This window comes from Mustela nivalis, assembly GCF_964662115.1.
Source record: "Mustela nivalis genome assembly, chromosome: 17".
NCBI classification, from domain to species: domain Eukaryota; kingdom Metazoa; phylum Chordata; class Mammalia; order Carnivora; family Mustelidae; genus Mustela; species Mustela nivalis.
Genome location: NC_139036.1, coordinates 47,514,819 through 47,526,861, shown reverse-complemented (window position 1 = coordinate 47,526,861; position 12,043 = coordinate 47,514,819). Strand labels below are relative to the sequence as shown.

At 55.8% G+C, this 12,043-nt stretch overlaps 1 protein-coding gene across 1 annotated transcript in view; it reads right to left on the bottom strand.

The window, feature by feature from the left end:
- Nucleotides 1-443: 443 nt before the first annotated feature.
- The window catches only part of ACE (angiotensin I converting enzyme), a 38,800-nt gene continuing 27,200 nt past the window's right edge, over nt 444-12,043 (bottom strand). The window contains exons 29-40 of the mRNA XM_082706775.1: nt 11,817-11,904; nt 11,437-11,580; nt 10,498-10,689; nt 10,286-10,383; nt 9,999-10,171; nt 9,452-9,675; nt 9,184-9,328; nt 7,605-7,703; nt 7,030-7,152; nt 3,260-3,444; nt 2,325-2,734; nt 444-764 (exon numbers count right to left, since the gene is read on the bottom strand). Of these exons, the coding sequence (XP_082562901.1) occupies nt 2,340-2,734; nt 3,260-3,444; nt 7,030-7,152; nt 7,605-7,703; nt 9,184-9,328; nt 9,452-9,675; nt 9,999-10,171; nt 10,286-10,383; nt 10,498-10,689; nt 11,437-11,580; nt 11,817-11,904 (1,866 nt within the window). The 3' untranslated portion in view covers nt 444-764; nt 2,325-2,339. The remainder of the gene's footprint in view (nt 765-2,324; nt 2,735-3,259; nt 3,445-7,029; nt 7,153-7,604; nt 7,704-9,183; nt 9,329-9,451; nt 9,676-9,998; nt 10,172-10,285; nt 10,384-10,497; nt 10,690-11,436; nt 11,581-11,816; nt 11,905-12,043) is intronic.

Here is a 12,043-nt window from a genome sequence, read left to right as displayed (position 1 = left end):
GAGTACATATGGAGGTGTACAAGAAATATACAATAAGGTATCTTCTTCAGAGGCCTGAGAGCTCTTAGTCTACAGGCACTGCTTGGGTTGGGGGGGGCAGATTTAAAGCCACCTATTAGCAAGTGACCACTGATAAAAGTGTCTGAGTACTGACTGAAAATAATACACTAGCAGAGCAGATGGGGATGGGGTGAGGTTTATTGAAAGAGGCTTCTTGGAGAGAAGGGAGAGAAGATCACTGTTCACTGAGCACGTCAGTGGCTGGTCTCGGAGCTTTGCAGAGGGTCCAATGAACAGTTTTGAGTCAGGCCTTGGAAGGCAAGCATTCAGATGGGGCACGCACCTTAGGCAAAGGCCAATGGTGGAAGCAGTGCCAAGGGGCTCAGCTGGGGCATGGGAGAGGTGAGGTTTGGACAAAAGGGGAATTGATAAAGACCCTCGGATGCCATTTTGAACATCTAGATTTAATTGATGGACAAGCAAGTTCTTAGGCAGTTAGACACGAAGGAAATAGTCCAGTGAAAGAAACTTTACAATGGCGGGTTGGGGAGAGAGGATGGACAAGGAGGCTCAGTGAGGTTTCTGCTGGAGTCCAGATGAGAGGCTTGGAGTCCTGGGCTGGGTGTGCCTTTGCCACGCAGAGCCACAATGCCGGATGGGGGCCTGGCTGGCCACTGTGGCTGGGGAATGGGAAGGCTGCAAGTGTGGCCTCCTAGGGGGGCAGAGTTGTCCTGGCTGCCCCTTATTTTGGGGGTGCAGGCTGGCTGTGGAGGAAAAGTGGGGCTGTTTCTCGTGGACTCAGAGCAGGATGCTGAGCTCTGAGGGGGGACTTGGGCAGTGGGATACTCATTCATTCACTTTCAGACATTTTCCAAGTCTCCACCATGTTCTATGGCCTGTGCTGGCTAAAGATATTATGCAGGGGCACACTCCTGATGGGTGTCCTGTTCTTACAGAGCTACCAGCTAGTAATGGGGACAAATAAGGACATTACAGCACAGCAAAGTGAAAGCAGTGACAGAAACATCAAATAAGAGTGCTGTGGAGCCTGCAGGCAGAGCAGGGAATTCTTGGGTTTAGCTAGAACTCAGGAAGACTTCTTGAAACCTGGGGCAGAGGTAGGGTCCATGGAGATCTCAGCCAAGTCCCTCTTGTTCCCTGAACCCTTGACATCTGGGTTCAGATCCTTAACCTAGACAGAGCCAGTCCCATCTTTTCACTGTGCTCCCACCAACTCAGCCGTGGCCCTACTGCCTGTCTCTGCGGTTACTGGTTATATGGCTACTTGCCTCAAGACTCCCCTAATCTCTGACAGGCACTGATTTTCACCCTTGGGGCCTCATTCCCAACTTAGTGAGCCTACATATATTGGATGTGGCATCCCCGTGGTGGGCAGACCCAGGCGGGAAAGAAAGGGCTAGAAGAGGAAGGAGCAGAGGCTCTCTCTCTCTCTCTTTTTTCAAGCTTGTCCCAGACTACTCATTTCCCAAATGCCCTCCTACAGCTCTCATCATCCCATTTTCCCCTCCCCCACTGAGCCTGGAAAGGTGCTGTTTGCCCTGTGCTCCGTCCCCAGGGCAACAGGCCAGGCAGCAGGTGTGTGCGTGTTGAACAAGGCCATCTCTGGAGCGGAGTGGCTGGAGATGAGCTTTGTTTAAATATTAAAGAAGTCAATCATTAATCAAGCCTGGCTTGGTGCCCAGCTCCCCACTGTCTCCATTTGGGAGCCGGGACTGGGCCAGGGAGGGCCATGTTGCATCTCACACAGCTGGCAAGCAGCTTTTGGGGCTGGATTATGGAGCCCAACACAGGGTAGGCCAGGGGATAAGCAGAAAAATGTGCGAGGTAGCCCACAGAGCACAGTGTTCATGAACGGGCACTAGTGATTTGTACAGAATGTCCGGTTCTACTTGACTATGTTTTATAAGGGGATTGAAGCAGGGTCCTGTTTCTAGCCAGAGAGGACAGTCCTTGGGCATGTCCTGGCTCAGCCTCACAGGCTGTGGAAAGAACAGTTTGGGGCATGAACTGGGGTGAGGACTGGATTGGAATGACATGGTCACTGGGTCGCTAAAACCATGGTTCCTGAGGCCTCCCTAGGGGATAGAGGTTGGTCTGGAAGCCAGAGCATACCTGAAATCACACAAGAGTCAGCAGCCTGCGCACATACATGAGTTCCACACACACAGTTACGAACCCCCATGTGCCCAGATCGGCCACAGCTGCACCCAACTGCAGCTGGACACTATGCATGCAAGTGGTCTCCTCCCCAGCCCCTCAGCCCTCTCTGCCTTGCCTGCCCTCCTCTTGCCCTCCAGCCTCACCAGTCGTACTGGTGTCTAGTCCCAGCTCCACCATTCAGCTCTCATCCACGGAGGCTTCCTGTAGTGCTGTGTGAAAATCCGAATGATCAGGCAGATTGAGCACAGCGTCAGGGCCAGGCAGATGCCCAGCAGGATCCACTGTCTTCTGGCAGCTAGGCGGGGCGCCATGGCTACACCCAGGAAGTAGGCCTTGGGCTGTTTCTCAGGGGCACTGGAGTCCCGTGAACCAGTGTCCTGGGCGTTGGTGTCCTGGGACAGTGACCTTTTTTCCCGGGAGTACAACCTGCAGGCCAGCAGTAGGGCCAGCAGGAACATGACCAAGCTGAGGGCCAGCAACACCCACTGCCCAAATTTGGCCTGGTCAGGGTTCAGCTCCAGACTCAGAAACGTCACCTTGTCTGTGTCTTTTTCTGTGGAAGACATGGGAGTCTTGTAGAGCCGGCAGGAGGAGGGAAAGAGCCCTGGGGTGCCCCAAGGAAATCAGAGACCTGCCTGCCACTGGCCTCCTCCCTCAGCCTCAGGTACCTACCTTCCAAGGCACACGTGAGGGCACTGCCCTGGAAGGAGGGGGAGAAAGAGGAATAGGAGGGAGAGGAGAAGGAGACGGGCATAGATAGGGCTACATCCCTATGGTGCCCAGTGGTGGCTCTGTGCAAGGGTCAGGAGGAAAGAAGCCCACCCTATGCTCAACCGGGCCTTCTAACTGAATGGTGTGCAAGAAAACAACTGAGCCAGTGGCTGGGCTGTGGGCTGCGGTCTTGGTCAAGGCTGCCTCAGGTGCAGACTGGGCCATGTAGCAACAGGGCTGTTACTTGGTCAAGCCAGGTCGTAGATAGGTTAGGGGTTAAAGCTGGGTTGGGGTGGCACCTGGCCCAGGGCAGTCTGGGGTAGGGCTTGGGGCTGTACCAGAGCTAGCACTAAGGTCATGATCAAACCTTCAAAGGTACAGCTGAAGTCTGGCCAGCCCAGGATCTCCCCGTGGCGCACATTCTCGGTGACCAGCCAGTTTAGCAGGGGCTTGAAGTAGGTCATGAGGGCTCTTACGGACACGTCGGGCTGGCCGGTTATCTTCTGCAGAACTTCTGGCCAGGGCTTGCTGGAGCCTAGTTTTAGGGTGTCTCTGGAAGATTGGACACAGCTGTGAGACTGTGTGGGAGTATCAGCCGGTGCTGCTGGGACCCTTTCTTGTGCCCCACCCTGGCGTCACGGCTTTGCCAGCCAGGCTCTTCCCACAGTGCTCAGCGCCAGGGATAGAATCACAAGCTCTGAAATAAGACTGACCTGCGTTTGAACTCTGTGGGGCTTCGGGCCAGTGACTTAACCTCCCTGAGTCTCACAGTCCATATTCACAAAATGGAGATAACAGTACTACTTCCTAGGGTTGGCCCGATGATTAAACCATAGTAGGCAGGCGATAAATGTTAGGGGCTTCTTATTATGTGATGAACATTCTTCTCCTGGACTCAGAGAGGCATATAGTCTTGAGACACTGTTTACCATGAGGTGCTCTATGTCAGTGGGGTAGGGGCCTTTCTAGTCGCAGGGAGTGTTTAGGAGGACTAGGGAGATGACCAGCATGGGATGCACTCTGTGCATTGCCTGAGGCACTGCCTTAATGTCAGCTATCACCCAGCACACCTGGTGTTTGGTGGTGGCAGGGGGACCAGCCTGTGGCTTGGTGGGGGCACAGTGTTTTGCAGAAGCCAGGGTTCTGGGCTGTTCCCACTAGGGCCCCCTGCAGAGGCAGTGGGGGGCATAGGTTGATCCTTCTTAATCTGTGTCCGAGTTCTGACCAGGAGAGAGAGGGGCTCTAGAGGCCCACAAGTCAAGACTGTGGAGTCTAGACTAACGGGACCCACGTTCAAGACTCAGCAGTGCTACTCATGGGCCGTATAACTTCAGGCAATCAACTTAGCTCCTCTTAGCCTCAGTTTCTCCGTCAGGAAAATGGGTCCCGTTGATACCCACCTTTCACCGTGGTGCAGACTAAGCCACATCATGGTGGTGAGAGAAGGCTTTGTAGCATGCACATACTTGTATGCATTGCTTCATAAACAGCAGAGAAAGAATGACAGGGAAACTAAAAGTTAGTGGATCCTCGACAGAAACCACCAGGGGAAAATGTAGTTAAGATCTGAGAGACATGCAGGGAAAAAGTCAGCAAGATTAAAAGAAAAACAAAACAAAACCCCACAACTAAATTTAGGTAAGACGATTTTATCAGATGCGGGTCCTGGGAAAAAGGAAGGACCTGATGAGAGAAAAATTTTGACCACTGAAAGTCTGCCCACTTAGAAACAGTGGAACAAGAGGTTTGACCCAAGCCCGGCTCACAGCCAGTGTGGCCGGCACCTGAGACTTGCAAAGGTTGTAACTGGAACCCTCAACTCCAAGGTGGCTACAAGGTGTCCCATGGACAAGGTCGGGCCTACCACAGCAGCCAGATGAGCCAAGGGCTTTGGGAACTTGGATCAAATCCACTTCAACTCTCCATTCCCAGCAGAACCAACCCAGAGCAATCACATATAGGAAGATGAGTCAAATTCTAAGATATATTAAAAAAGCAGCCAAGGGGAAAAAAAAAAAAAAAAGCAGCCAAGAATCTTGCCCTCCCTCTTCTCCTCTGCAAGCACTCACCCCCCACACCCAACCTATAGTCCACTCTGCTCTGTGTCATTTCTCCAAAGCTCAGGACATCCTCTTTTCCCAGAGCCCTCTCCTCTGACCTCTGCCCAGAAGACAGCATTCAAAGTCCTAAACCTGTGAACTTGGGGTCTTCCCTGGCATCCAGGGGTCTGGATAGCCATGTGTGAGGATGCGAGAGCAATGACCAGTGTTGACTGGCAGGTGCTTTGGTGCCATGTCAGATGGGGGGAGCCTCATGTGCCCTGAGGGTGGTAGCAGGAGAGGGTGTGGTGGGAATGACTGAGGTCAGATGTCCCACCCATCACGTGGTGAAGGCTCAGAGTTAAACGTGAGTTGATGTATAGAAAACAGATGTCGCTATTTCTTGCACTTCTGCTTTTGGGGACAGAGATCCCTTCCTTGTCCCCCGGCGGGACCTCCTCACCCTCTCTGCATGTTCACCAAAGCCCTTTCCTACCGCACCAGCTCCTTTCTTGTAGTGTGGTCATTATCCTGTGGCCCATTGCCCCCTGCTGGACACAGGGCAGGCTGATTGGCAGGTGCACAACTAAATGTTTGCTGAATGAATAAATGATGGGAAGCCAGAGACATGAATGCAGCGAGCAGAGAGGCCCCTTATGTTCCACAAGGTCAGAAAAACTCCAACACGGGCCATCGGCTATGATAAACCCCTGCAGTGTGGAAAGAAGGAAAAGCAAGCAGACTAGGTTGACACTCGGCCTGCAAGGTGCAGCCCCCCCTGGGAGCAAAGCCAGGGGAACAGTCCCGCAGCTCCAACCGTCCTAGTGGTTCCTGACAAACCCCAGGGTGGAATCAAAATATGGTCCTTACATTTCTGAAGGATACTAAATTACGTGGCTATGTTAATCCTCTGGGAGACAGGAATAAAACTCAAGATCACCTTGACCAATCAGGGAAATGGACCCCCTGAAAAAGGTTGAAAATTGGTGGGGAGAAGACCATGTCAGTGGGTGGGCTCTGCATCTCCAGTGGTGGGAGCACGGACCTTGGAGCCAGTGGACCGAAGTCTAACCTCACCAGACCTGGACCCCTTGATTGGTGGAAGCAACCGTGTGAATGAGAATGCGTTCCTGGAGTCAGTTCGGGACTCAAAGTCTGATTTTGCCACTTGCTAGATGAGTGATGGGCAAACATATTTTCTCTCTTAGTTTTGTTTCATTATTTATGAAATGTGGCTAATCATATCCACTCTGCAGGTTCCGACCCGCTCACGTGAGACCTCATAGGAGCACTCCTCAAAGAGCCCAGCCTCTACCAGCAAATGTTCCCCCGCCATCGGGTTGGCCCCCCCCACTGCCCTCCAGGTTTGCTTCAGGGCTAAAACCACCTCTGCAGAGGCAGGAATAGAAAGGATGGCTGGATCCCAACTGCAGGAAGAAAAGATTGTGGGTAGGGAGTCAAAGTGGACCACACGCTGACCAGCGCATCCCAAAGGCTGGTGTGAAAGCGACCTGTGTCAGCCTGGGAGCTGCATCTGGGCACCTCCAGGAGGAGGTGGGAAGAGCCGTGTGCACCCGAAGGTGCCTCAATGCTGCTGAGAGTAGGAAAGGATGAAGGGGGTCGGATCGAAGTCTGGATGCCGAGGACAGACTCCAGTGTGACTTCCCATTGGGGACAGTTTGATTTATTGGCATGTGTGTGTGTGTGCGCATGCATGTGTGGGGAACCATGAGCACAGGTGAGTGAGGGAGTGTGTAAGTAGTGAGTGTGTGCAAACTTGTGTGTGAGAAGGTGCGAGTGTGTGGGTATGAGAATGTAAGAATGACTGTGAATATGAGTGTGTGTGTGTGTGTGTGTGTGTGTGTGTGCAGCAGAGGCCAGAGAGTGCATCTGAGCATGAGGGGCTACACACAAGGAAATGGGCTTTGATTATTGTCGGAGAGACTGCAGTCTGACACAAGGAAGAACTTCCCCTACACTCTAAGGTCCATGAGGCCTGGCTGGGGTACCCAGGGTGGCCTGGTGAGGACAAGGGGCCAGGGGCTAAGTGTCCAGACAGGGGCAGGGGGAGCTGAGAACGAGGGAAGAGAGCACTCACTCCAGGAGCTTCCCAGCCATCTTGGAGTTAGAGATGTCACAGCGGTGCAGGGGGCCCACGTGACCCGAGGCCTTGCACAGCGCTTCGTGGAACTGGAACTGGAGCACGAGGCTGAGGAAGTACCTGGGTAGAGGAACGGGAGGGCAGGCTGGGGAGCTGGTGGCAGGGGTGGGAAGCCCAGAGCCATTTGGAGGCTGGCCGCTCTGATGGGCAGGGGCCCGAGGGCTCTGCCAGGGCCAGTCTTTCTGGACGGAGGCTCCTTCGGCAAGGTCCCACCTCAGCCAGAGGCTCCCCTCCTTAGCCTTCTGAACCAGCCCTTGCCTCCTTCTTCCCTGCCCTCCTCTTGGGGACAGTAGAAATGGTTTAGAACCTTCCCAACAGCTCTGTCCTCCGTGCAGGATCTGATCTAAAAGCCCAAATTGTCCCAGGGTGGGCTGTGCAACCCAACAGATAGGTGGGTTTGTGGGGGGACATTCGGATCCAGGGCCTTCCTGGGAATCCTCAGCCCAGTTCCCAAGCACCACTCCCAACCCCCAACTCCCAGAGCTGCCTCTGCTGCCAGGCCCAGACGTTACCGTATGTAGGGCATGCTGGCAGAGATGTGGAACTTGGCACCGGGATCAAAGTCTTCCTCTGTCCGAGGGATGGGGGGGCACAGGCCCTGGTACTTCAACCTGCCAGGGAGAATGGGGGGCCGGTACCACCCAGCTGGGTTCTCAGAGCCTTTTCCCTTAGAAGTATTTGCACAGCTACCAAAAGTGGACTTGGCTGACGCAGGACATTTCATGCACTTTTATAGATGAAATAAATGAATTGAAAACACAGGGGATTGGGAATCAGCGTCAAATGGTAATAGTGGGTAACACTGACTTCCTCTGCGGAGGAACCATGCTAAGCTCTTCACACAGACTCACTCAACACTAGCATGGTTCTGGGGACTTGGGAGGGAATGGGCTTCACAAGATCTTGCTTATAATCCTAATGATGAAGACGGTTAGAGACCAATCAACAAGGTCGTCTCATCTGGCAAGAACAGCCAAAAAGAAAACGGAACAGCATCTCTGTGGCATAGAGCTGTTATCATTCCCAGTTTACAGATGAGACCAAAGTTTAGAGGTCAAGGAACTGGTGGGAAGTCATAGAACTAGTCACTGGCAGATCCCATTAACCCTCTGGGCTGTGTGACTATGGGAAAGTTACTGTCACTGAGCCTTGTTGCAAAATGTTGTCTAAGATGGGGGTAAAATGATCCATCCCTGGGATGAGACAAAGTCTATGAAAAGTTCTCATTGTTTGATTATTGGCTCACTGGTCGCCTCTGAGGCATGCTCTGCGGTCGACAGACAGTGGGGCGGTATCTCTCCCGGTTGACAGAGCCTTCCGGCCCAGGAACTTCCCACCTCTCTCCCTGTGCCCCTGGATTCCCCCATATTGGTGGTGGTAGGTGCAGATGACCCAGGAAGGGAAAGGGCCCCTATGGGTAAGCCCAGATGGCTAGTGGGGTTTGCCCTTGGAGGAGTACAAGGTCAAGACTCTGCCAACCTCACTAGGGAGCCTGGGGCCTGAATTCGGCGGGAGGCGGGGGGGGGGCGGCTAGGAGGGAGAGTGGACAAAGAGAGGAGCACCCAGCTTTGCCAGGCTGGGGTGCCGTGGGGCCGTGGGCTGCTCACGCATTCTGCTCCTGCGAATGACCCTGGGATGTTGCACAGGATCAAAGAAACAGAAGGGCCTCCTGCAGAGCGGGCAGCCCCTTCATGGTCACCCCAAATCACGCTGTGCCTGGCAGACTTGAGCAGGTCATACTGAGGCCTGGTGGAGATGGGGTGCCCTGGCCATCCATTAGCCCATCAAACGGCCAGTGGTCGGGTGAGAAGATGTACCGTGGATGCCCCTTGCTCAAGCGGGTGCTGCCTGACTGCCGGCAGGCTCTTTCAGCAGCCAGTTCTGACCCTGAACATGCCTAAGGATGCTAAACCAGAGGCAGGTGTGTGTGTGTGTGTGTGTGTGTGTGTGTGTGCAGTGGCTGGGTTGAGCCCTGCGCAGAAGATCATAGAGAGGACACGGCATGGGCAGTGTCCATGAGGCTGACCCGGAAGCCCGGCCCACCAGGGGGCAGAGGGGGCGGAGAGCCCAGGGCGGCCATCGTCTCCCCACCTGAGGTTCCACCACTCCTGGTTGTAGACGTCCTTCCGGATGGTGCCATCAAAGACCTTCCAGCGGAACAGGTCCATCAGGTAGGCGAAAGGGATTAAAGCAATCTTCTCCAGGGCAATGCCCATCAGGAAATTGACCTCCTCCTCTGGGGAAGAGGGCACAGTCAGGAGGTGGCCCCTGGCTCACCTTCCCTTCAGCTTTTCCCAGAGAGCCCAGGGGGCAGCCTCAGGCTTGGCGGCCCTGCTACGGTTCTCTTGGTCCCCATCACCTGAGTCCTGGTGCTGGTGGCTGAGCAGGCCTCTGTTGAGCAGGTGCTTGTGGGAAGAGGCCGAGAGGGTGATCATGGACCCCACGGCCTCTTCAAAGGCTGGGTTGGCGCCTGCGCGGAAGATCATAGAGAGGTTCTTGTACTGCAGGAAGTACTGGATATGGCCCATCTGGTGGAAGATGGAGAGCAGGTCTTCTATGGTCACCTCGGTGCACTTCTTTATCCTAGGGTTAAAGGGCAGGGGTCAAGGAGCACGGGGAGGCCCTGGGACAAGGGGAGATCTCTGGATTCAGACTCCACGGAGGGACTGGGGCAGTTGGGCTGGAGACCATCAGGGCCTTGGGTGCTGTTGCTTCTCACTCTGGGTACCTACCCCTCACTCACGTTACCAGCTCACATCCCCCTCCACCCCCCCCCCCCGGGCTTCAGCCCTGCTCACACACCTCCTGACGCACCTCCTCAGACCAGTGGACGAAGGAGGAGCCGCCAGCGGAGGGGAAGAAGGGTAAGAGAGGGGCAGGAGGGTGGTGCTGGCGCAGGGTGAGACCTGAAGTCCTTGCCGTTGTAAAAGTCCCAGGCGGAGGCGTGGCACTCCACCTCCCGTCCGTCAGCCGGCCTTTCCATCATTGATTTTTTCCAGAAGCTTGGAGGGGTGGAAAGCAGCCCCAGGGAGATGAAGAACTTCTCGGCCTCTTCGAACATTTTGGAGGGCTTCCAGTGCTGTGGGGAAGAGGGGCTGCGTGGGGCCCTGCCCGGGGAGCAGGGGGGGCGATGTGGGGGATGGGAGGGTGGGGCAGCGCCAGCAGGGGCAGAGGGATCCCCTGCAGTACTAACCTGGCTTTTCATGTTCTTCGTGATATCCTCGGGGGGCTTCTTCGGGAAGGGCAGGACCAGGTCTAAGATGTTGACCCAGGACTGAGCCCACATGTTCCCTGGAAGGGGCGTGCAGGAGCTCAGAGGAGTCTGGGGAGCGCCCCTGCCTTTGCTGGGGGCCAGCCTGGAGGCCCGCTCTGGCCACCCCACTCTGCAACCAGCAAGGGCTTTACCCAGCAGGTGAGCGGGGATGGGCCCCCTCGGGTCAATAAGCTCAGGCCCGTAGTAGCGGTGCAGGGCCCGGCGCACGTAGGCGTGCAGGTTCAAGTACAGCGGCTGCAGCTCCTCGTAGAGATGCTCCAGGTCCTGCTCCAGCGTGTCGGACTCATACTTGGACCGCCACAAGGCCCCCATGTCTGTGTAACCTAGGACAGGGGAGGGGGAGCTCAGAAGCACTCACCACCCACCCTTCCTGCAGCGCCGGCCTGGCAGGCAGGAGACCCGGGCACTTTCTGGGGAAGCCCTCTTCCTCAGGCTCTTCATCTGCCGAATGGGAAATGTGCCTCCCAAGGTCAAGTTCAGACTGGATGAGATCAGGGGTGGAAAAGCTCTTGGCAAAGTACACACTGCGGGCTCCTACTGTGCCTGGTTGGATAGGACCCAATGAGGCCCTGGTCCTCACGTCCCCCTCGAACCCCACCTGTCCAAGCCCTAAGACCACCTGGCTCCTCTCAGATCCTCCCATCGTGGGGCCTGGGCGGCTCTTCCACTTCTGTTTGCCTTCTTTCAGGCCTTGGGGAAGTGTCTCGAGGCCTTTCCCTTCCCCTTCTCTCTGGGCACTCGTCCAGAGATGTGCATTTGCACAAATCTTGTCTGTCCCCCAGACCGTAGGCCCTGCCTAGGAGGATGGGCATCTTCTGTCTTTTCACCCACAAATCTTTAGAACCTCTCCAGGGCCTGGCACACAGTAGGTGCTCAAGCAATATCTGTAGACCAATGGTGGTAAATGAAACCCCTTTGCTTCCACCAGCTGCAGGGCTCAGGGTCCCCATCTCCAGGTCCTACTATTGCCCTTATCCCCTGCAGAGTCTGCCTTGCCCTTCCCACCGAGGCCTGCGCCCTGTGCCATCTGCGCAGACTGGGCTGGCCGGGGTGGGGGGGTGGGGCCTCACCGTTGAGCTTTGCAGCCTTGTTGCTGAGCTGCACGTAGCGGTCAAAGGTCATGCGGAGCTGACGACCCACAGCATCCCGCCAGCCCTGCCAGGCCCACAGCAGCTCCTTCTGGTCCCGGGAGGTGGCCATGACTTCTTGGAGGTCTATGCCAGGGGGAAAAGGAGCCAAGGTGGGACCCGCCCACTCCTGCCTGCCTCCTGCCCTCTCCTACCTCAGGCAGACCCCTACTTCCCCACCCCCCCGCCACACCCTCCAACAAGTGAGTGCCACTGAGGCAAGGAGGACGGTGAGGGGTCGATGAGGGGTCGGGGCTACGCTTGTGGAAGGGGCCCATGCTGGAGACTCTGGGGTTGGACTGGGACGAGGCTTGGGGGCTCACCAGGCTCCAGGGGCAGGCAGGGTCCCTCATTCAGGCACACCTGGGCCATGCTGTATGTCGTCTCCATGTAGGTCAGAAGCTGGTTGTACTGGGGTGGGGCAGGTGTCACCTAGAGCAGGCCTGTACCCGTGGGCCCACCCCCAGCACTAGCCCCACCAGCTGGGAGGGGCAGGCCTGTCTGAGGCATCTTCTGCCAGCCTCTGTTTCTCTCCGCCCACCCCCCACCA